This window comes from Paramormyrops kingsleyae, chromosome 10 (genome assembly GCF_048594095.1).
Source record: "Paramormyrops kingsleyae isolate MSU_618 chromosome 10, PKINGS_0.4, whole genome shotgun sequence".
Taxonomy (NCBI): Eukaryota; Metazoa; Chordata; class Actinopteri; order Osteoglossiformes; family Mormyridae; genus Paramormyrops; species Paramormyrops kingsleyae.
Genome location: NC_132806.1, coordinates 14,816,561 through 14,840,879, shown reverse-complemented (window position 1 = coordinate 14,840,879; position 24,319 = coordinate 14,816,561). Strand labels below are relative to the sequence as shown.

At 44.1% G+C, this 24,319-nt stretch overlaps 1 protein-coding gene across 4 annotated transcripts; it reads right to left on the bottom strand.

Annotated features, from left to right (window-relative positions):
• Positions 1–109: 109 nt before the first annotated feature.
• LOC111835031 (rho guanine nucleotide exchange factor 7-like) lies at positions 110–24,270 on the bottom strand. 4 transcript variants are annotated; one of them, XM_072717350.1, is made up of 22 exons: positions 23,155–24,270; positions 22,979–23,069; positions 19,599–19,684; positions 18,771–18,885; positions 17,274–17,481; positions 14,723–14,793; positions 14,334–14,428; positions 12,643–12,738; positions 11,903–12,025; positions 9,464–9,602; positions 9,129–9,188; positions 6,996–7,142; positions 6,796–6,882; positions 6,613–6,694; positions 6,003–6,118; positions 5,443–5,616; positions 4,769–4,789; positions 3,740–3,833; positions 3,545–3,631; positions 3,324–3,423; positions 3,101–3,155; positions 110–2,651 (listed from the first exon to the last, which is right to left on the bottom strand). In XM_072717350.1, the coding sequence occupies exons 4-22, from the start codon at positions 18,822–18,824 to the stop codon at positions 2,529–2,531; spliced, it is 1,932 nt and encodes a 643-aa protein (XP_072573451.1). In that variant the 5' UTR covers positions 18,825–18,885; positions 19,599–19,684; positions 22,979–23,069; positions 23,155–24,270; the 3' UTR covers positions 110–2,528. The 4 variants fall into 4 exon arrangements, with proteins under 4 accessions (XP_072573451.1, XP_072573452.1, XP_072573453.1 ...); XM_072717351.1 differs by having other exon boundaries at positions 3,324–3,420; XM_072717352.1 differs by lacking the exon at positions 4,769–4,789.
• Positions 24,271–24,319: the final 49 nt, after the last annotated feature.

Genomic DNA, 24,319 nt, shown 5'->3' with positions numbered 1-24,319 from the left:
ACTTTGTTGGAAATGTGTCCTTAGCAACTTCCACATAAAACATTTTGGTGTTAGTCTCATGTACACTGTTTTTAGTTTCCTGGGTCTCAAAATAATCACAAAAACCAACAAATATCACAGCTTTATTTGAAACAGTGGACCGTCAAAGAATTTACACATAGAAACACGTATATCCACACACTTTATTAAAATATATTCTTCAACATTAAGTACATAGTTTGTAGGGGATAGAAAACAAAGATATTCCTTATTTAATGATAATTGCATAGAATATATCCAAATTAAACACAGCTGACCATGGACAAATGTTTTATGACATCTTTACCGAGGGACAAATATTTAAATTTCTGGGACTGTAGCAGACCTCAGAGTCCTCATAGCTCATCAGTGAAATAAGAAAACTAAAATAAATAAATGAAGATTTCATGGTATAATCATAAAACATAACACCAATGAAATTCCCATGGTACCATATTTTTCCTGCTGACAGATGCGGATGTACGATGACCTCCCAGGGTCACGACACACATGCTGTCACCACCACAGAGCTGTAGTCTTTTTCCTCTGTACCAGCAATAGCTAAATACCTAAGATGTGTATTAGTGTGGTACACAGAGACTGAGGTCTCCGTTAGTGTGGTGACGATGACATCCAGTCTGCATTACTGAGGTCTCCGTTAGAGTGTGGTGACGATGACATCCAGCCTGCATTACTGAGGTCTCCGTTAGAGTGTGGTGACGATGACATCCAGCCTGCATGATTACTGAGGTCTTCACTCTTAATGCTGTTAAGCCATCGCCGGTTTCCGTGTGTGTGAGGACCAAGCGGCTCCTCTCTCCTCATCCTCCCTTCATTAAATCTGCCTTCTGCACCTGGTGGCCCTGACATCGCTCCATTTTCACCACACGTTCATATCGGCAACATACTTAGCAGAGCTGTCTCTCAACTGGGGGGGAGGGGGGGGTTGTGACCCAAATGTAGGTCAAAAGACCATTTCCAGTCGGTCGCAGAGTGTGTGGGGAAAAAATCATTTCAAAGAAATGTTCTTAGTGACGTTTCTGCTCTACAAATGACGCCCCCACAAACTGCTGGATTGACGAATGTTACTGAGCCCCCCATTCATGAGGCTCAAAGCTACATCAGTTGGGAACCACTTATTAATTGAAAACTTGATGTTTCCGTTAGGTGCACTTCCTATCTTATTCTCTCAAGAAGGTGTGGCTCCTGGGAAAGGGGCGGGCCTTCCTGTGCACTGGCACATGAGCCAAACTGCTATAGGCTTGCACAGGCATCAGTTTCCCAATGGGCAGCCCTATGCCATCCCATAGAGCAGGGTTATTCAAATCACGGTCCTCGAGGTCCAAGCACTGCTGGTTTTCCAGCCTTCCTTTACCTGTTAGTCAGGTGTGAAGACTCTGACCAATCAGAATCAGTAATTATTAAACTAACTACCTGGGAGAACTGAAAACAAGGCCTGGATTTGGAATCGAGGTCCATATTTGAAGAACCCTGCCATAGAGGGACCCACAGAAACATATACACTGCTAAAAGAGAATCGAACACAAAGTTAAGGTGTAAACTACAAAAAAAGTCCTTCAGTAGCAAATGTACTGTATTTTATAAACAAATCTAAATAATTAATTAAATAATTAATTAGCATGAGTTTTATCTTAAAGTAATCAAGAAGCTAAAAAAGGCTTTAAGAAAGTAGATAATTGACAGGTAAATGTATTGGTCTTTATATCACATATCTACGTGCATGATGAAACTGTTTCATTACCGTAATATCCCTGATAGCTTTGGACTTGAAATGCTTGGAAAATATTTTTAGAAATGATAATACATACTAGTGAAATTCTGAATACATACATATACCGATACAGATACATGCAGATACTGCCAAGTTCATATTGCTTTGGGATTCACCACCTAGCTACGGTCATTCCTACATAACTGCAAACTTAATCTATTTTTTGTTATTCGCCTGTAACTTAGATAAAACTGAAGATCACAGCGAAAACGAAAGCCCTGCTAGACTGGTCTCAAACGAAAGCAGGTGCACTGCAGAAGCACCTTGTCCAGTGGGGCCCACTGCCCTGGAAACCCCAGTGGGCACGACGGAATTATAGTGTCATCAGTGTAACGGACACAGGATATAGGACAGACATGCAGGCCCAGAACACTTACGCTTCATTTTGTGACGGGCATCTTTTTCGTCCGGTCCTAACACGGTATGATAACCTGTCAGCCGCCTGCGCAGGAGCTGTCGCATATGACCCCCCCTGCCCCCACGTTTATTTTTACAGGAAGACATAATAGGGACTCGTGGTGGCTTCTGCCGGGGTCACCCATACTGCCGGCTACCATCATCAGCCTCATTTCACGTGATGTGACTGCTTATACATCCCTGTGCGTTGGTCCTTTTAATGCTCATCGAAAGCGATTTTCACGCTGAAAGTGAACAGTGCTGACGTGCATATACACGCGAGGAGTCCGAGGAGGGCTGTCGGGCGACTTGATCGAGGGCCTTAATGAGCGCCTTCGTCCCAAACGCAGTCGTTCTTCTGCTTGGCCAGCCTCCGCACAACGCGCTCCAGCTCCTTACGGGAGCGCTGCTCCTCCTCTAAGCACTGCTTCATCTGCTTGTTCTCCTGAGGACATTTATATTTTATTCATTTATCAGACCCAAGCAACATACCTGTTTTGTTTTTGAGAACGCAAGGACAGATTTTGCCCCTCTAGGGTTTAAGGGCCTTGCTCAGGGGCACGACAGTGACATCACTCTGCCGTCCCTGGGATTTGAACTGCCGACCAATTCCAATGCAAATCAGGAAATGGAACTGGAGTTGGGATTGGGGGGAAAAAAAAACTACAGGGAACAGAATTGGAATTGAATTTGAATTTCAGGGAGATATAAATTCCAACTCCAGTTCCATTTCCTGATTTGGATTGGAATTGACGAATGCATTCCGGAATGGCCCCAACCCTGCCGCCCACCAACACATGCAAACACACGTGCAGAGAGAAACACAAAAAGCGTGTCATGTTCAAAGGGCCACACGCTCCTACGCTGAAGCAGTATCTACACGGACAGTGTTACCTTTCTCAGTTCTAGCACTTCATCCTTTAAAGCATACACAGCATCGACGAGACTCCTGCAGCAGGCAGAACCAGAACCACAACAACACTGTGTTACTCTACAGTGCTGGGAAACATAAGAAATGTGACTCTTCATAAAATGATTAAACATTGCCAAATCAGGTAAAGAACACGCTGATGGCATCAGATTGCATGTTCTACCAGAAGGACACCTGGACCCTTACTTTTCCTCTATGACCATCTGACCGTTGCTCTTCACCTCCTCTACTATGATCTTCTCTTCTTCAGGCAAGAGAACCTGAGGAGCACAGTCCTTCCTGGCTGCTGCAATCAGAGCCGGAACGGCATCCGTGTCACCATCACACAGACATACTATCTCAACGAGGAAAGATACCAGCCCCAGCAGACAGGGGGAGATTGCCCTCGAAGGCGAGGTCTCCCTCACCGGTGGTGACCTGGTGTAGGCTGACCCCTGTGCAGTAGGCCTCGATCACCTTCAGAATCTGCGCATCTTCTTCCAGAGCTGCGGTACCTGCAGACAAGTAGCATGGAAACAGCCCCATAGCTACAGCGAAACCACGAGGGCCACACAGCTTAAGGCTACGGCTGGCAGGACTTCCGGCTCGGGCACCGTACTCACTCTTCCTCATCAGGACCTCGTCATCAGATGGCTTTCTTTCAGTCTTCCTTTTAGGGAGGAATTTCTTTATTGGTCGGGGGCTCTTGCTAGAGTCCTGCAAACACAGCAGTGGAGGTAAAGCAGCAGGTAGGAGAAGCTGTTACGAGATCCATCCTGCAGATGACAACCATGAGTATCACAGTGTAAAACCACCCCAAGGGGTGGTGGTTTCAACTGGGGGGGGGGGGGCAGACTGGGGCCAGATGCATTTGACCTTAATGTCCTCAAAGAATTACACTAGAGTGCCAGCATTAAGAAGCGAAAGACAATTTTAAGAACTGATAAGTTATTTATGCAGTGCTTTGCAGTCACATTTTATAGTTTCCATAAATTTTACTCTGATTTCTTATTTAGACTGTCCTGCTTCCAGAAGCTTCCTTATGTTTTTCTGTCGTTGACTTCGCTTTTCACCAGCTGAAGCGACTCGACCACCCGACCCCCCCGCCCCCCCTGTGTTAAGTGTCCCTCAAGATAATGTGCTTACATTCGTGTTTCGCCTGTTCCCAGCGCACAAAGTTTTAGCCCACATATAGAAGTGTAAATAATAATAATAATACATTAATTTCAGACCACTGCACAGATGTCAAAGGTCCGACCATTAACCATGTAAGCATGTAAGCGTGCAACAAACAAGACAGGAATCTCACTGCATCTTCTGGTTATATAATGAGTTTGCAACCTACAAGAAATGCTGACAAAAGCAACAAGTTCAAGACGAGATCTGAAACTAAAGTGCTAAAAGTGATGTTTATAGTTACAATTTCAGTTTTGAGATTTTCAGTTTAAGCGTGAAACAAAATAAAGGAAGAAGTCACAGGATTCTGCGTCATGGAGCTAAAAACACAGAAACTACACATTTATTTTGTTTTCATATAATGTGTTTAAGACGAGTGACGTCGTACAACAAGCATGAAATAAAACGGGCAGATGCAGTATTCACCACAGACAAGGTTAGGGTGGGAGGGGACAGACACAGCGCTTCAGTCTTACCTTCAGGATACAAGATATCCTCTAAAGAGGTCATTATGGAGAGAAAGAGAAAGAAAAAGTGAGGAAAAACACAAGAGTTTAAGTGACACATAAACAAGGCTTTGCTTGTGCTCATTCTACCCTTGGTGGATGGTCAGTGTGTTTCATGTACGTGAAGTTTGTTTTCATCAACTGACTCCTGTAACCACTCATGCCCACAAAAAGCAGAGAATGACAAGGCAGCCAAGTCAACAGTGACGCTGATTCCCTCCTAGTCAGCCTCTAACATTTTATTTATTTAACAGATGCTTTTAACCAAATCCATGCATATTTATGACAATGCAGGGTCCCTGGTGAAACTGGGGGTTAAGGACCTTACTAAGCGGCCCAACAGTGACATCACTGGGATTTGAACCACCGGCGACTTTCTGATTACCGGCAGTGACCTAACTCACCCCCCGGTGCGAGATGTGAAGCAGGCAGTGATGGGTACACAAGAAGAGCAGAGGAAACAACAAAAACCCCAGTGATTACAGGAACCAGTGTGTGCCCACGTCTCCTGTCAGCAGTCGCATTATGGGACCCCTGCAGGCAGCCACAGATGCCCACGGCACTATTTATACAGCAAACAGCAAAAACATGAGCTGGCTGCCTGGGTTTCCCCACGGTTCTAAGGAACGGCCTGGGACGGCTACCTCCTTGTAGCCCAGTGCGGCGGAGGGCTTGAGGGGAGGGGCGGGGCGCAGGCAGCTCAGGGACCAGGGCTTGCTGGTTTTAGGTGGCTCCAGCGGTCCACGGCCGAAGGTGGGCGTGCCGTGGCTCTGGTGGACCAGAGTACCGATGCTGGCTGCCGGCTTCCCTTCTGTGTTCTGAAGAACAACAAGAACTTTGTTTTTATAGTTGCTTGGTAGATCCTTCACTCCGGGCCACTTGTGATGCACTTTTCACGACTAAGTAGCATTTAATTTTTTTAGCAGATGCTTTTAACCAAAGGGATGCACAATTATTTTTTTTACACCATTCCTAGAGTAATTGGAGGTTAAAGGCCTTGCTCAAGGGCCCAAAGGTGACATCACTCTGCCGACCCTGGGATTTGACCTGCCGACCTTCCGATCACAAGCACAGTACCCTAACTCACCGAGCCACACAGCACCCCTAATTCAAGCACCCCATAACCCATATCCATGGAGACGACATACCACCAGGCAAGGGCTGGCAGCCTGAATGGTTTACTGACTAACATGCACTGGGGTACCTTGATGATGGTGCTCCCTGGGCTGCCCCCTTTGGTCAAGGTTTGTAGATGGTCCAGCCACTCCTGAAGGTCCTGCTGGTTGGCACAGAACACTATAACGCGCTCAATCACACCCCCTGAAGTCAGACGACACAACGAGAGACCCAGCAGATTAGCAATGTTCTCAGACTCCAAACCTCCAGCAAAAGCTATGTACCAGCAGACTGAGAACCACCTTTGTGATTCACTGCCAGGGCCAGTCAACCCTTTACCCAGGCAATCGTCTAGGTTGCCATCTTGAGGGGGCACTGAATTAGCCAGGCAGTTTAGCTTTGTCTGGGTGGGCGTGATGGGCTTCTACCAGCATGCTAATTGCTCTCATTAGAACAGCTGCTAATTCAGTTACCTTGATTAAAAAGTCTCCTCTGACCTACTGTTTCAGCAAAATCAAGGTAGCACCTGTATAAGATCATGCTATACCACTGTGCATTTGAGGGGAATCTATGTTAGCTCAACTGCAACAAGCGTGTCTGAGACTATCATTTCACAGAACTGCATTCTGGGAAGTCATCAAAAAGAAAATTCAGACAGAGATGAAGGGAAAGAGCTTTACCCATATGCACAAACAAACCTGCGATCTCAAAGGCAAACTGTCCACTGTCAGTGCCAGCCACGTGCTTGGCCACAGTTGTCCCAGCAAGAGGAAAACGCCCCTATGGAAAGACAGAGGTGGAAGTCTGGACTCAGGCTGCCTCGGCAGACATTTCGATGGCACCAAGAGGCCTCTGGGGATGCTAAGATACGCCACACTCACCTGATAGATGAAGCCACTCATGCGAGGGCTGGCGGACAGCACAAGGAGCATGCTGGGAAAAAGCATGACATAGCGTTCCTCCTTGTCCTACAAGAAACCGCAGTCACGCCTGTGCATGTAACCCAATGCCAAAAACACAGGAGTGCCCAGTACCACAGCTAAGGCGTTGTGGTGGGCTGCTGCCCTGCCCACTCGCTCACCTGGCCCGGACCGCTCTGTAGCTGCACGTTCCCCGTGTGAATCACGTGACCCAGCGAACGGATGTTCTCGCCCTCCCAGCCTTGCACGGGCTCCGACAGTATCTGCAGCTCCAGTGCCTTGCGTCTGCGCAGCTCATGGCACTGCGTCTGCAGAAAACAAGGTGAAACGTGGTCTGAACACTGCCCATGAGGGCCAGGGTTAGGATTCGTTTATGTGAACTTTATTGATCCCAGCAGGCAATTAAGCTCACCCACCTGCCTGAGCCGAGTAACATAGACAAAGGGCGAATACAAAGAACTGAACATTAGCCTACTGGCTACTACCGAACCTGTATGTCAGCCTATGATTTTTACTGAACTAGCCCAGTTGGCCAGTAGCAAAAAATTTTAAGTTTCAGCCTTGCATAACGTAAGGGACAGTACAGATAATGTAAAGAACATCAAAAAATATATAGCAAACAAATAGAATTCTGAAAAACAGAATATTAACAGAAGTAAATAAAATATTGGATAGTGTATGTCCGGGGGTGACGAGTGCCGGTCCCCCCCTCGAAAGGCCCAGGACAGACTTGTCCAGTCTGCTGAGCTACACGCAATTCATAGCGTCAGGTTCATACCTCGCTACGGTCAGGCGAGTTGAGCTCAGTCGCTCTCTGCCGGCTTGGGAATTTTCTTTCGCTGGTTTCTTAAGCGCAGCCTGCCAATAAGGCCGCCCACCCGGCACTTTCAGCGTCGAGGCGGGGGCCAGACACCCACACAGAAAACGATACTAACACTTTGACACGAGGCAGACGATTACCGCTGCATGACAGGGCGACCTGTAGTAAGTGACGGGCTATCCCGAGTAGGAGAACGATGCTCAAATTGATACCCGGATTTAAAGATACAATCTCAGAGGAGAAGATGAGACAGAAGATAATAACGTGTTAGCCAACATCTTACCACATATAACCAAGACCCTGGGATGATTCTGCACTCTGTATGAGGGCATGCAGTGAACCAACCAGCTTCTTGGCACCAGTATTCTATGATTATCTATTTTCAGCATTTTTCAGCACTGACTAGAGGTGCGGTGAAGTTGCCACAGTCACCTTAGGAAAGAGGCAATGGGGAATTCCCTTCACTGAATATTTATGATGGCTGCCAGTGCCACATTTCTGGGCCTAGGTAAGCCGAAGACAAACAAACAAGCAGAAAGGAGGTTCACCCGCGCCCCCCCCCCCCCCCAACACCACCTAAGTTACAAAGCCACAGCTAGAAAAATGAGTCATATACCCCACCCCGGCTCTGACATGGGGGCTGGTGGGAGGGGTTCCAGCCTCAAGGCTGCATGCCTAAACTTAGACGAAAAAAAAATGAATCAAGGCATAAAAGACAAAAGTTAGAAATATGGAAGCCTCTTAAAATATTTTAGCTTCAGCCAAGAGCTATCTTCTATGTGGGTGCCACCCCCCCAGCAGACATGGTCCAAAACGGTTTGGAAGAGGCTGCCGATGGTGAAGACGGCCTTGGGTACCACATGGGCGTTGACCAGCAGTACCATCTGGTGCAACCCCTAGGCTGCTTAAAACACGCACTTCTACCTCTTCACCTGCTTCCTGTTCTTAAACGTATGACACAGTTTCCATTCTCTCACTCACTCCCCACGACAGCCAGACCCAGTCATTCCTCCCCAAGCCCCAACGCCCGTTCGGTGACCCTGCATTTTCCGCCACTGCTGAAGTCAAAAAATCTTTCGTTCTCATTTCTCCTCCAGGTTTTACATTCTAAAATTAAGCCACTGTTCCAAGATCCTGCTTTTATGTGCGTCTGTCTGCTGTAAGTCACACAACGATTCCGGAGAGATGTATATAAACGACTCTGGAAAATCACAATACTATTAAAGCAAAAATGGGCACCTGTACTACATTTACATGACACTCTATTTATTTAGCAGATGCTTTTTTTTAAAAAGAAATCAGTGAGAAGTCAATCTGCCAGCCAAGGCATTTCAGCCAGTGACCTTCCAAACACAAACACAGAATCCGATCCCCCCACTAATAAAACCTAAGTGCAACTAACTGTTCTCAGTGCTACGGTGCGCAGAGCTGGTATGCGGCGACAGGAGGGCTTAGTGAAGCCACAGCCACTTACCACCAGGCCCTGAAAGGCCGCCGCCGCCTTTGGAATGTCCCCGGAGTCTGGATGAGCTTCCTACAGGCAGGACAGCAAACAAGCGATGCAGTAACTAGGCTGCACTCGAGTGACGGAGCCAGATCCCGGGCAGGACATGCCTGCAGGGCCCGGTAAGCCTTATAGGTGACACGGCCGGTGTCTTCGGGGGGGGGGGGGGGCGCATGCTGACTTAGCAAGCTTCACCATTGGGCTGCCTAAGACCTTTGGTTTTGAAAATGCGAAATTGGGCGGTGAAACTTGGCTAGCGGACCACGTGGGCTTCCAGCGGCGCTGCGTGGCCGAGCTGCTCGTACCTCGACATGCCGCTCCAGCTCCTGCAGTAGGGTGGGGTACTTTTCCAGCCGCAGAAAGGGCTTGCTGAGGCCAGTGGTCAAAGTCAGTACGCCTGAGCCACCAGCCCCGTGGCTCTCCATGAAGGTGTCCAGGTCCTCCCTGCCATGCAGGGACACGTACGGTCACATTGTTATCAGCACCTAACACGCGTTATTACCATATCCTGTAAGTACAGAAGACACTGAGTCCGTATTTTAAATACAATGTAATAGCAAATCATATCAGAACAAGTGTAGTTTTATCTGGTGTGAAATCTGAGTGTTAAAGTTTGAATCTGAGTGTCAAATTTTGAATGGTTTACCAGCAATTTACGTTTTCGCAAGAGAAAGAGACGACAAAGCCAGACAGAGGGAATGAATCAAATGGGTTTCGCAAGGCAAACAGGAAAGACAAACATTATGCTGTCCTGGCCTGTCACACATCATCTCTCCAAGCGATCAGGACTGTAGATCTGGGTTTTCCTTACAGAGCATGTGGCAGTGAAGTAAAGTGTTAAAAAGTGAAAGTATTTCATAACTGGAAACTCTCCAATATAAAGTGATAACACAAACGTGATGTCAGTTTACCCGCATTCACAGAGACCCTGCTGTGTGAGGATCCGTTTCCTGTGGGCTTCCTGTCCAGGCCCCTCGTTCTCTGAGGAGGTGCAGTTTTCTCTGCAGTTAATCACGCGAGTAAGACCCTGATAAGCAGCTGTGACCTCCGCTGTGTATGAATGTGCACATATCACCTACCTTATAAAAGCTTTTGTGTCACATTGCTGGAATTACAATCATATCATTTTAGATCGCACACATATAACAGTGGGGATGTTTAGGCTTCCCGACTCTGCTGTTAAATACAGAAAGACAGCATACTTTTCTCAGGATTTTTTTCATGAAAATAAACAAGTACACTTAGTTTCTGGCAGAAAGTTTAATTTCATAGTAGAGTCGATACTTAAACATTAGTTTCTTCCTTGGCGCTGAAAGAGCATCTGTACTAGTCTGACATCTTGTGGTGGCAAACATAATTTTGATATAATTTATGGGACAATTCTGCTGAGACTATTAGCTATTACCGACAAGCATCCTCTGTGACAATAATGCACCCCCACTAAATTCTTCATAACCCAGTCACCTGGACTGCACTTACTGTTATTTTGCACAGTTGATCTAGATTTTCATACTAACCTAGAATTGCAATGTCTGTTTACTTTGTTATTCTCCTCTGGTTCTCTGTCACACTGTCCAGTGTCTTTACATGGGGTGGTAACTTCCGGGACAGAGCATGACGGGACCTCCCCCACAATGTTGAGGGAATATGGCCATACTGCAACTGCAGCCTGCTCATTACTTACATAATTGATAAGTAACAACAGTCTTAGCTTTATGACAAATAGAGGAACTCAAGTTATTCAGCGCTGTTGAATAAATGTTTGCTTCTCTGTCTCCTTCAGTACACAGATCCCAGGACCCTCATGAGCACCTGAATCACATGACCACCCGAATCACATGACCACTCACAGCACATTCTCTTTCCCACTGCCGTCCCTCAGTCACGCCAAATGGTATTTTGGCAGTTTCCTGTTTGCCTCACCCATCTTTGTTGTGTTGATCTTGGCCCACAAATGAAAGCCGTTCCCCACCCGTTGCACGTCAAAGGGCTCCTTTTGTGTGTTAATCACACTGACTGATACCATGACTTGACATCAAAAACATTTAATCCGGGCTACAGGTTTGACTGTAAGTTTGACCCTCACTTGACATTCAACAAACATATCAAATAACTGTAAAATCTCCTTCCTTCATCTTAACAATACAGTCAAACTTCATCCCACCCTCAGCTTTGTAGACTGAAAAACTCATCTGTGCCTTTATCTCTTTAAGGTTGGACTATTGCAGTGCTCTTCTCTTCGGGACCTCTGATTGGAGGATTTAGACAGCCCAATACATCCAAAACAATGCAGCCGGAATCCCGATCAGGGTGCAAAAGCACCACCATATCACTCCAGTGTTGCAATCACTTCACTGGCTTCACGTTTACTTTAGGACAGAGTATAACACTCCTGACCCACCAGTGCATCCATGGGACTGCCCCCCCAATACCTCAAAAAACATTTCAGTAACCAAACTTGCAATCGAAACATCAGGGCCCACAACGGATGGTGCCTCCGTGTTCCCAGGACTAAACTCCGTTTTTTTTTTTTTACAAGCTTTCAAGTTACAAGGACAGTGAATCCTGGAAAAGTGTGTAACAGGATGTCCAGGGGATGTCAGGTTTCTTTTGTGTTTCTATTGGGTGGACTTTGATGGTTTATTACCTGTCACTGCGTGTGATTGGTTTGCTGATCCCCAGGACTGAGGAATCAGACCTTCATTTGTCAGGAATGAATGAAGCAGATAGATGCGTAAACTGACCCGTGTTCGGTGAGCACACACACAGCAGAGGGATGGGTGGAGCAGTAGCTCAGGTGTAGCGTCCGGATCTGGTTCAGCAGGTTAAGGTAACATCCACCCAGGTGCTGCTGGCCTTCTGGCATTCTGGGGGTGGAGGTGGTGGGGGTGTTAAACCACTCATTTAAATTCTTTGGAAATAATGTATCTGATTTAATCCTCAAAAGAACAACACTGACAATAGAAGCTGAAAAATGCAGCTATGCTTGTTGAAAAGTCTGAATGTCTATGTTGTTCCCATATTGCCCACTAGGGGGTATTCAGCATTATGAGAGTTAGAATATTGCAAATGTGTGTTGGTTTTTGCTTAGTTTCAGTTTCAGCTTCTTAATGTCATGATGTCACAATCACCATTAATCTCAAACAGATAAGACACTAAAAAGTTGTTCCCAGAATACACTATGCATGTTAGATGTGCAAACCTGCTTCAAGAATATGAAGTCAAGTCCAAAAATTTATAGGGCTTTTGTGTAAGCCTGAAATAACCAAAATTGGGGGGTATCCCGGCTACCGTTGACAGCGCAGTGCTAAGCAGTCATCTGCTAAGCTGCTGGATGAAAATACATCTTATTCAGATGTTCCCCAAATGAATGATGAATGCATAATTTCACATCTTCTACTGTTTCGCCAAGCTGCATACAGGAGGACACCAAGTGGACCTCAACACCTATAAATAGGACAGCTGCTCCACAGAGGACCCTTACTTGGTACATTCCTCCAGAGTCGCACACAGTCCTTGCTGGAAAGTAAAAATATCTTCCAGGTTCCCCATCAGGTGGCTGACATCTGCACTGGACAACCTGTTTGGCCCAACCGGGAACAAAACCCACAACAGCCACAAATGAATGCAGGCCCAATGGTGCAGCTGTGGCTTCTGTAAAGTGGAATTCAGTAACTGATCCTCAGCTAGGTTTGCTCCTGCTGAGCAAATGACAAAGCCTTCAGCATCGCTCAGCTGAATCATTTGGTGTCTGGCCGAACACTGGAGTCCAAGTGTCTGGCAACCAACAGATATATGGCAAATTCAGGGGCTCTGGCTGTCTCAGAAGCACAGACTGGAGCAGGTACAAACAAGAGAGGCAGGTTTGCTATTCTGTTTAGTCATGATGTTATCTGTTGGCTACTCGTCTGGTTCTGTAACATTTCATCTGCAACCTTTTCTTTGTAAATGCTATGTTTGTTGGTTTTTTATTCTCGGAAGGGGGAGTAACAGATTTCACCTGTCTCTTAATTTGATTTATAGGATTTATAGGAAATAAGTGAATTTAATTTTTATTCTGAAGATTTATAGAAAAATGTATTTATTTATTCCAAATATTTATTTTTTAATTGTTTTTTTTATTCCAAAGGTTTATTTTTTTATTCATCAGTATATAAATCAGTTGGGCAGGGCTAATCCTTTTTCTAAAGCACTTTTGGCCAGAAGGGAGACTCTGCTGATCTGCGCTCCATTACCTTGGCCTTTCTTGGATGAGAAGAAATGTGATCTAGCGTTCATGTTAGTAATGCTAAGTTCACACTACATGACTCTGTGAGATCGGTTTCCATCTGCGTCAAAAATATGTCTGAACATGTAACAAAACATCTGTCTGTCTCTATTCAACTTTGAACTGTACTTCAGCTGTGACAATAGCCTTTTGACAATGAGACTGTCTATACTGATTGTGTACCTGACAAGTCATTTGTCTGTCAGTTCAACTTTAAACTGTACTCTGTCGTCTTAGTACCCAGTGTCGTTTGACTGATGTATTGCATGTCGACCAAATTTGTCAACAAGTCATTTTGATGACGGAGCACAGATCAGCAAAGTCCTCCTGACCAATTATGCTTTAGGAAAAGGGTCAGGGCTGCCCCCCTCATTTACATATGGATGAAAGAAAAAAAATCTTCGGAAAAAAAACCAATTAAAAAATAAGTCGATGGAATAAAAAACACAATTAAAAAATAAATCTTCAGAACTAACAAAATAATTATATAATTATATAAAATAAATCATTTTCTATAAATCTTTGGAATACATTTTTTTTTAATTTTTTTTCTATTAGTTTATTTATCATTATGTCCATATTTGAGATCCCTAAGCACTATAAATTTTATCTGTAATTTATTTATAAATTTATCTACAATTTGCTTATTATTTTCATGTTTAATTTTTCTCTATTAAATCTAATGTTTTAATCATGTTTTTAATTTATACTCTATTATCCTTTACATTTAAATTTGAATTTTCTTTGTATTCTGTATTTTTCTTATGTGTAAAGCACTTTGAATGACCACAGTGTATGAAAGGTACTATATAAACAAACTTGTCCTGCCCAGCCTAAAATGAGAAGCTTCTAAAAACCCAACTCGGAGCTCAGAATGCCAAGTGTGCATATTTCTGTGTCACTCTCACTTATTGCTGGCCTGCAGGGGGCGAAGGTAGCAGCACAACAAGGACTGCACCTCTCTAAGGAAGTCTCGCTCGTGTTCCAAGATGTCCTGCACAACCTGCGGAGAGCAGAGCAGAGGAGCCCAGCATCAGCCACCCAGCTGGACAGGTACAAATCGGGTACAACTTGTCTGACAAGGCTGTGTGCTGAAAGCAATGCTAGAACTGTCATCCGCAACACTAGATAATTACAGATTAACTAAAGGAATCATCACACCTTACTCTGTTAGAAGCACTTGAGCAAAGTCTCTCTTTATTGCACTTGTTATTACGGATGTCTACGAGACACAGTTTACTGTATATGGAATAGGGCTGTGATGTGGAGTGGGTAGGACATCTAAGCGAGTTCTCACCACGCTGTAGTAGCTCTTGGTTAGCTGGGGCGTGTCAAACCCCTTCACCGATTTGGGAGAGAGTGGTTTTTCTGGGAAGACACACACAGAATGAGAATGAAGATCAGAGGCAACCACACAAGAGTCAAAGAGCTGCCCGACCATTGTGTAAAGGGTTCACTATGTTTGTGTAAACTCTTGATACAGGAGTTCATAACTTGTAAGAGAAATATTGAACTGGTTACCCCCATTTCTTTCAAAATGTTAGGTTAACAAAGATGCATGATATATCGGTTAACATATCAGTATCAGCCGATGTTAAAAATCAAGACGTCGGCATCATGTGTCAGTCTTGGTCGATACTGCCAGCTGATATTTATATTTAGACTTTAGTCAATATTAAAATTAGCAGAACAAGAGCTAAAGACATACAGTGGAACCTGCTTATAGCGATCACGGTTAGAATGGTCAACTGCTTATATGGATAAAAAAGCTTGGGACAGAATCATTCCTGTACAAATACCATTTAAACAATTCGCTTATAGTAATCAAGTAGTCCGCTTTCAGTGTTCATTTTATCTCTTTTTCTATATGACAACATACGGAAAAAATTAAAACTACGCTAATATGTTTTTTAAATTTATTTTGATAAGCCTACTTTGATTTGCAATAACCCGTTTGCTTCTGGCTAGCTACCTGAGGTTAATGCTGCACGCACAGAAAATATGACGGGATAAAGTAAGTCATTTTCTCTCAATTACAAATATAGACTCATCGAAGCTTATGATAAACCACCGAAAACGAGCCACCGAGATGCAGCAACGAAACTAAAATAAGGTATATTTTATGTACAATACTGAACAGCAGACCGATGAATCACGGCGGCGGCGAATGAAAACGACGAGAGGCAGACTGACACGAAGGTGTTCTTACATCACTCCTTAAAGGGGCCGCACAACAGGCAACAATAACACGAAAGCTATGAATGACAGTGAAACATGGTAAGTTGGAGTAAAGACGGTAAGGCTCAAACGTGTCGGGTAATTACATAATGGCTAAGACGCGAGGATCAGGCAAGAACCGGGTACAACCACAGTTAAAGGCGCACGCCTTAACCAGATACACAGCACAAGTACCTACACTAAAAAACAAACAGGGGCTATATACAAGACATACACGGGGCTATATACACACGCTCGCGAGGCATGCCGGGATAAGCAGATGCCGCCGGCGCTACAGTATTATAGCGTATTTGAATTATACATAGTTCAGTAATTTAATTTGTACAATACTGTAATTTGAAAAGCGTTTGAAACAGATGTACTGTACAGTGGTACCTCGGTTCTCAAACTCAAATTTCTTGAAAGTCGAACAAACCAGTTTGACCTAGAACTCGATCTGAATATCAGAAGTCGAACCGTGAACACTGACCTAATATAAATTGTACGTGCCAGGAAATGAGTCATACTACAATGCAATTCTTACTTGAATGCCTTCTTCACAGACTGGACGATTAACCAAATAAAGCAGCGCAACATTACAGTAACTAACAATAAATAAACCACTAACTTACGTGCACTATTAGAGCATTTATGTCATTTATTTAAACTAATAATACAGAGGACTAGTGACAACAACCAGAAACAGCTGATCACATGGGGATCCCACACGAGGTTAACGAGGGGGCGTGGCACACGGAAAGAGCGGACGATCGGGGCAGGACAGGGGTAATGTTGGGATAAGATCTTTATCATTTTGGAAGCCATTAAGAAAAAAATGCTCTTCTTGTTTTATCCTGTTCATCTTGTGTTTAAATGCTTAAAAAAAAAAAACATATTTAAGTTTAATTTTGGGGGGCCAGGAACCAATTAATTGGTTTTCCATAATTTCTTATGGGAAAAATTGGATCAGAACTTTTTAGGATTCGATCCGGAGTCCGGAACGGATTAAGTTCGAGAACCGACGTACCACTGTATTTTGAAATAGTCAATAAAATTCTGTAAATTCTATTACCTTATATTTATGTAGTAAAAATACAAATGTCAATTAGATGGTAATCTGCCTGAGACATAAAGAAAAATAAAAGAAATGGTTATAATGATCATCCACTTATTGCAATCAGTTTCACCCAGACAGATGTGATCACTATAAGCAGATTCCACTGTAACTACTAAAATAATGGAGATTGCATTGTTTTTAATTTATTATTAAATCTGGCCCACAGAACAATATAACATCATATTGTCCTTGCACTTTACTGCCCCCGCCCCCGCCCCTTCGCAAGTGTCAATGCCGGCACAAATGGTTAGCTGGTTATAAGCATTGGTAATGTTAGGCAAAAATACACTAGTGGTCAAACTAATGACTAGTGGTCACTTTCAGTTTTTCAGCTCTTGCTCCAGTTATTTATTTAATTGTCCAGTGTATGATATTTGTAACATTCTTTGTTTACAAACATTACCGCCAATATCTGTGCAGTAATTTTTAAAGCTTAATGCCAAACATGCTAGGTGTTTCCACAGTTTTGGCCACTGGTGTATATTGATTATTGGTATCGGTCACCGGTGCTGACCTGACTGCTTCACCTCGCGCACATAGTTACTGGGGAACCATCCGGTGCGGCCGTTGAGCGTGCCTTCCCACCAGCCGCCCTCCTCCTGCCGCGTGACCGTGATTAGCTCCCCTTTGCTGAAGGAGAGCTCATCCTCATTGTTCTGTCTGAAGTTGAAGCGGGCCTTCACCACTGACTGCCCGCCACTGCTATCGCTCTCTGACATCTCCTGGGCAAAACAGGCAAAATGCATCAAAGCAGTTAAAAATGAAACAAAAACCTGGACTGATAAACCAAAAGCTTCCAGCTCATGCTGACCTTGCTGATGTGCCCTTGAGAAGGTGTGCAGTTTACACCGGCGATAATCCCACATCTAACGATTCATATTCACTTGCTCACTTGAAACTACTGCCCGAAGTTAACATTTTTGCCTATTTTCTTAAGCGAACAATAATAGTGTTGATGGAATTAATTACACATTCCCGAGGGAGGAGGGCATTCAATCAATACAGTGGAGAACGCTCCATAAGGCCATAGCTGTGTTAGTGCAGCACATCATTGACACGGTATGCTTCAGGTTGGTGTGTTTCAGCATAATCATATCAGCAGAAAGGGGGCCAGGGAATGATGGGAAATGGGACAAATCCTGAGACACACGACAGGATCTGGCTACGCTGGTCACATGACTTCTTTTTCCTATAAGCATGTGGCATACATAAGGTCTGATTTGGTATGCAGTCACGAGCAGATTATGCACATTTTATATGGATACAGGTAGCTCTCACTTTCTGAGCTCCCCATTTACATCTTATATCGTTACGAGAGTTTACTCCAGCAAAAATTTAAATTACATTTTTCATAATTTTTTAGAAAATTTGCAGGTAACTCAATGTGTGCTGCCCAAAAACATCTGCCCAATCTGTACCTTGCATGTCTGCACATGTGCAGCATTACACTTTACGGTATATTTAACTATGGTGCCTGATTTGTACCACTTAGTTTCACGACCCAACCTGATCATGTTAGTACACCAGGTTCGCTTTATGTACTGTGTGAGTGATCTCCACCAGCTCAGAGTGGAATACATGAAAAAAACACCCTATGTGCTGAAAATCAGTGACCAAACTTGAATGTGAATGTTATAATTTCAGCAAAGAACTGTGTGATTGTTTTTCTCCAAGGATTTTTTTTGTTTAAACATGCATATAATTTTGATTAAATGTTAATTCTAATGATACGTTTGTGTTTCATTTGTTTATTTGGCAAAAACTTTTGATAAAAATGTTTTGGCTGGAACCAAAGTCATCATTTTTATAACATTTCTAAAGGAAAATACCTCCCGTGTTATGAGTTCTTGATTACCAAGCTATAATTCAGAACAAATTAGCTCGTAAAGTTGAGAGCTACCTTTATATTATGCTGATATATCTAATCTGCCGTTCTTCAGATGTCCCCTGCCTGCCTTGTCTGTTCTTGCATGTCTGCACGTAGATGGAGTGCAGACACAAGTCTCCTTACCGCAGGTCTGGACAGCACGTGGAGGCACTTGCTGGACGTGGAATAAGGCAGCATGCGGCTGAATGGCTATGGGTTGGGTCGCTGAAGGGGGAGCATGTCTCATCTATGGCTTGGTCTGTGGTGGAAAACGCCAAAAGCACGAAAGCCCTTCATCAACAGACTGACTCTTTGTCAAAAACATACCCATCCGCCTTACTGGGAGGCCACACCCCCTTTTAGCTCGGCATTATGGGATACAGTGAGGACCCCCAGCCCATTCTTCTGTATTCATGCTGTGATACCAGGATACACTCCCTTCAATGGCCTGATTCTTGAGAGGCAGCATGCAGGGCACAGATCTGTGCAGGAGGCAGAGTGACTCATCTAACCTTAAATCACTAAGCTAAAGTTCTAGGCTGGTCACACCACGGGCTCACAATTTGACCCTCCCCCTACAGCCTACCCAACCACCCAACACAAACAGGAAGAAAGGACCACGTCGGGAGCCTCAACGTGCCTGACATGCAAAGAAAGGGCTGAACGCTGGGTAGCAGCTTAACACCAAAAATAGTGATGGAGGAAATCCCACATGCGCAAAAGCACACAGCTCAGCTATGGGCATTTTAGGACGGACACAGAAAAACAAAGCAAGTAAAACACTTTCCTTCTTCTACCCTAAAATCATGGGGTCACAATAATCTAAACAAAGATGAATGAAATGCTCCCCAACAGCAAAGGTACCCCCCCCCCCACACCACCACCCCCACCCCAGGAATCCCTTGTTTTCTTTGTTTTTAAATCTGCATTACGGCAACGAAGACATTCTCAAAGCAAAGCACTGAAGTTTACCTCGAGTGGCGATGTTTATAGCCGACAGGACGTTTGAGATCCCGCCAAAGTCCACCCGCTGCGTACAGACTCTCCGGCTCAAAACCCTGGCAGATATATTTCAAACTTGAAACGAGCTTTCATCATAGACAGCAGAAAAAAATGTTTTAAATTTGTCCTTGTGAATTAGATAATATTTTACAAGCAGTCATCAGTGAAGGAGCCAAAAGAGGTAGACATCCAACAACTGACAAAAAATAAAAAATAAAAATTACAAGATAGTCAAGGGGGAATGATGTTCTTTAGAAACCACACAATTGTAATCAGAAATGCTATAACTTATTAAGTGGACAGACTCAAATGCAGCATACAACACACAAGTATCTATTGAGAGAACCTAGCAAAACAGACCATATAGTGGGTCAATAAGTAAAATAGCAGAATTAAATAAGCAAACGTGCCTGCGAATGGATAGGTAAGATCGGCTTGTCAGAGACGCTCCTATTTGAGATGAAGGGACACCTGTCATAGTGCGGACAGCCCACACTTCACGCTACCGTCACGGCGGACTGGGCTCCTTGTTCTCTCTTTGTCTCTAATTGGCTCCAGAGCCCGTCTGTGCTCGCTGGCCCGACCATCAGCTCCCTGTCCACCGGGGGATTGATTACGCAATTTAAATAAAACATCAGAAACCCAGAAGCTGGGAAGCGGATCCTGGGCTTTTCTGCCCGACTCGGGCCATTTGACGGCGATGTCTGTGACACACGGCAGCTTGGTGAACTAGACTGCAAGACAAGCTGTTGGGACTTCACCGCGCCTCGCGGTCTCTTCCTCGTCAGCGGTCTGGGCGTTAGCTCTTATGCCCCGTTTGAGTTCTGGCCTTTAGAGAACTTTGCCCCGCTTACTGTGCGGTGCCTGATCAGAACCAAAGTGCTGCTCTTGCATTCTCTTGTCATATAATAAGAATTTCATGGCATCTTTCTTTTCTATGGTGGGGATGAAGTTTATGTGGCTCCTCTCATCATTGTGGCCCACATGACTGAGACCACCAGCAACCACAGGCTGTGTCCCTCAGACAGAACTGCAGAGCAGAACCTCCACGGCGGGTTCTTGAGCTCCATCTTCTCTCAGATGCTAGCAAACGGAGGTAAAGGCCGAGTACGTGGCCAAGTAACCTGCCTTTTTCATGACTGTAATCTGGTCGCTATTAAAAATAGGACCTTATTAAAATATATTGACCATGGCTTGGGCTGGACCACCTAAAATGCCCAGGAAATTATAATTCTTTAAAAAGAACCTCTTCCCTCTAATTACAGAGGCCAAGCGGATTGCTGGACTGCAGTGGATGAAACTGCCCAGAAACACCACATGTAAGCAGTGTTTTGTTTTTATTTAAGTTGCAGCTGCCTTGGTCAATTATATTGCCTGTTTCTCAGTAAAGCTACAGTGTCCAGAGCAGAGAAAGCCCAACTATTTATGGAACAAGAAGACAGTGGTCAGACATGAATAACAATGCACTATACAAAGTCACAGTGGAAAATGTGCACACCAGCCTATGCTAAATTCTTCAATGCAAAGATTAAAATATAATATGAATAGAGTTTGGGCAGAATTAATTAATTATTTAAAGAGAAACAAGTTATTTTACCTTACACATGACCTTTCTGTAAGTACCAGCGGGGAAAAAACTGAAAAGTGGCCCAGGTTAGATTTAATAAGTCACAGTGCTTTATCACAGCAAATAAAGACAAAATATTTAAAGTAATTTGAACAGATTTTGCGATATGACAATTGGGGTATGCCCTGACCCCAATTTAATTTCCACCAGAGTCTCCATTGTTGATTGAGGGATATTGCTACAAATCTCCTGAAAAACTATTGAGCTTTATTTAGGTGCATGGTTTTGTGAGCTTCTATGAGAAAATTAATATTAACCAATATTTTAGCTGAAGAATACTGAAAACTCATTGCATTTCAATGGATAATTTCAATGTGGTTTATGAAAGAAATAACAATTAGGCACAGGTTGGAAAAAAGAATGGGAAATATCCTTTATTTTCATGAAAAAAAAATTTAACATGACATTTCTGAATATGATAAGTTTAATCTGAAGTGCTTCCCTGCTGTAACCTACAAACAGCTGAGCACAGGATTCAGACTGGCTGCGGCTGTGTGTCTCCAAAAGCATGCCACTGGAACATCTGCCACTGGATCTTCAGCACAGAGACACATTTTTCTGAGCCTCAACCACTGTCACACTCACATATTAAAGCCAATGATGTGGCACACAAAAACCAACATGCCAGAAATGAGAACCTATGTCCTTATATCTATTTATAAGATGCATCTGTCTAGCATTATGTACTGTGGTCAGTCCAAGCCTTACAGACCGGCTCCCACAGTGGAGGCAAGCAGAGAGTCTTATATGTTGTCTGCCCTGGGTGGTTAGAGATCTGATCGGAGGTTTTAGATAGTCTGCAGATATCTTGGATTCACAGTCCCAGAGAGTCAGGTTGAAACCTCCATCCATCTCCCATACCAACTTGTTCTATGTAGGGTCACTGAGGTCTGAACCCTAACCCAGAAACATCAGGCACAAGGCAGGGAATAACCCAGGATGGGGCACCAACCCATCGCAAGGCACAAGGCAGGGAATAACCCAGGATGGGGCACCAACCCATCGCAAGGCACAAGGCAGGGAATAACCCAGGATGGGGCACCAACCCATCGCAAGGCACACTCACCATTCACACACACATTTACACCTATGGACAACTTGAGGTGTGAGGTGACTGTGATAACCAAAGCAACGTTGTGATACCTGTTTAAAACCCATCCATCCATACATACATACTTATCCAATACATGGTTAGACTGACTAGATCCCATCCCAGAAGGCAGGGGATAGCACACCTTGGATAATTTGTAAAAAGAGATTCACCTAAACTGCATGTTTCATAACCATGGAAGCAGGCTGCGAAGAGAACTAAACTCATTTGAAACATTAAGGTGAGACTAAGTTCGCATGCGAGCACAAATCAACATAAAAACTAGTTTCCTTTAATGCTGAATTGATACAAATTTAAAAATAATTGTCCACTATTTCAGCGAGATGCAAAGCAACCGACCTTGAAATTTTTTTTAAAATGATAACATTGCATAGAACTTCTAACATAACTTCCAAATGAATGAAACATCCGTTTAAACAATTCACTGCTGCGCAATACATTACACAATTGAAAACAATAATTGCAGCGCTTTAAAAAGTTTTAAAACAGCAGTTCTCGGCTATCCTAGGAATGCGAAATATGCATACAGTCAACAGTTACGGCAGGAGCAATTAGTGCACAAAGACTGACAGTTTTCAGGTTTATAACAGGAATAACATTCTGCACAGTTACCGTAATCACGTCGCCTTCCAGAAGCGCATGTCCTTTTAGAAACTCCAGTATTCCTTAGACAGTCCGCTTCGTCCTTCAAATCCTGACATCACTATAAACAGTGCAACACAAATTAATGAAACGGTGAAGCCCGAATAACGAACTGTTTATTGCATCAGTAGCAGTGATACACGTACCAAGCTTCGTCCTTCTGTCCCTAACCGGACTACAACAGTAGGGCATAAGATAATGAAATGATGACACTGGAGTAAAAATCTGGTTAGTCAATCGGCGGTAGCAATGTACGTATACAGCTTCGTCATTTCTTTCCCGCAGTTTACAGTAAAGCGTAACAAACCCGCCCCCCCCTGCGCAACGGAAGTGACGTAGGGGGGATTGGCTGGCGCTTGCGCGAGTCCTACTAGTAAGTGTAGTAGGGGGCTTATAAGCGCTTAAAAATAGTTCGGGGGTGGCTTGTCAAGGTTTACGGTTCTTAGAGGTGCTGGTTTGTAGTTTCGCTATTTCCTATTTGCGTTTTGAAAGCCAATCCTCTGAGTGGTAGATGGCGTTTCTACGGCCGACCGGTCGCACCGCTGCCTAGTGCAGGTCTGCTCGACAGAAAAACATGCTTTGAAATGGAAAGCGTCCTAGCACGTGTGCGCATGCGCGCTGCTTGCATTCCCTCAGCCGGCGGGAGACCCACCCCACAATCCCTTCACGTTAGCCAGTTTGTTCATGCGCACTTACTGTAGTATTTCCATGCAACGCGTTCCAGCCTTTAAATGTCGCTTGTTTTCAGAAATAACCAAAAAGCCTGCCACTTTGTTATAATGGGATTTGCATTTATTTCACCATATGTAGTTTTATCGTTCGAGAAGAGATTTAACGCGTGTGTCGGTAAGCTCACCCGCCTGGCCCGAGGCGGCCATTGGCTCTCCAAGAGCTTGCAAAAGAATACATTGTTCATCATTTCTGTTCTGCATTCCCAGGGAGATAAACGGCGTTCCTCTATGCTCCTCATCGTCCATCTCTCGGCGGACTTCCCACACCCTGCATTTTAGTTGTTTCTACTGCTGCTATCCTTTCGATCCTTAATCTAGTACGTTTCCCACTGGATATTTATTTGGTCATAGCTGGTAGATGGGGAAATACAATAAACCCCATTTGTTTGTTTAAAAACGGGGAATTATGGAAACCAAACTCTACTGTATCCCACCTAAGGGATTTGAACATGAATGCTTCCTGGTGTTTTATAGGGTGTAGAGATGCATCAAAATAGTACAACATCCCAACATGGTACTTCTGCAGGCAGTCAAGTTAGATTCGCAAATGGAAGCCAAACACCGGTTTCACAAGCATTAC

Coding starts and splice junctions, on each gene's coding strand:
- LOC111835031 (XM_072717350.1), bottom strand. CDS start 18,824: ATGCTGCCTTATTCCACGTCCAGCAAGTGCCTCCACGTGCTGTCCAGA. Junction 9,189..9,463: donor AGCTGGAGCGGCATGTCGAG/GTACGAGCAGCT, acceptor TCCTGCCTGTAG/GAAGCTCATCCAGACTCCGG. Junction 6,695..6,795: donor TGAGTGGCTTCATCTATCAG/GTGAGTGTGGCG, acceptor GTCTTTCCATAG/GGGCGTTTTCCTCTTGCTGG.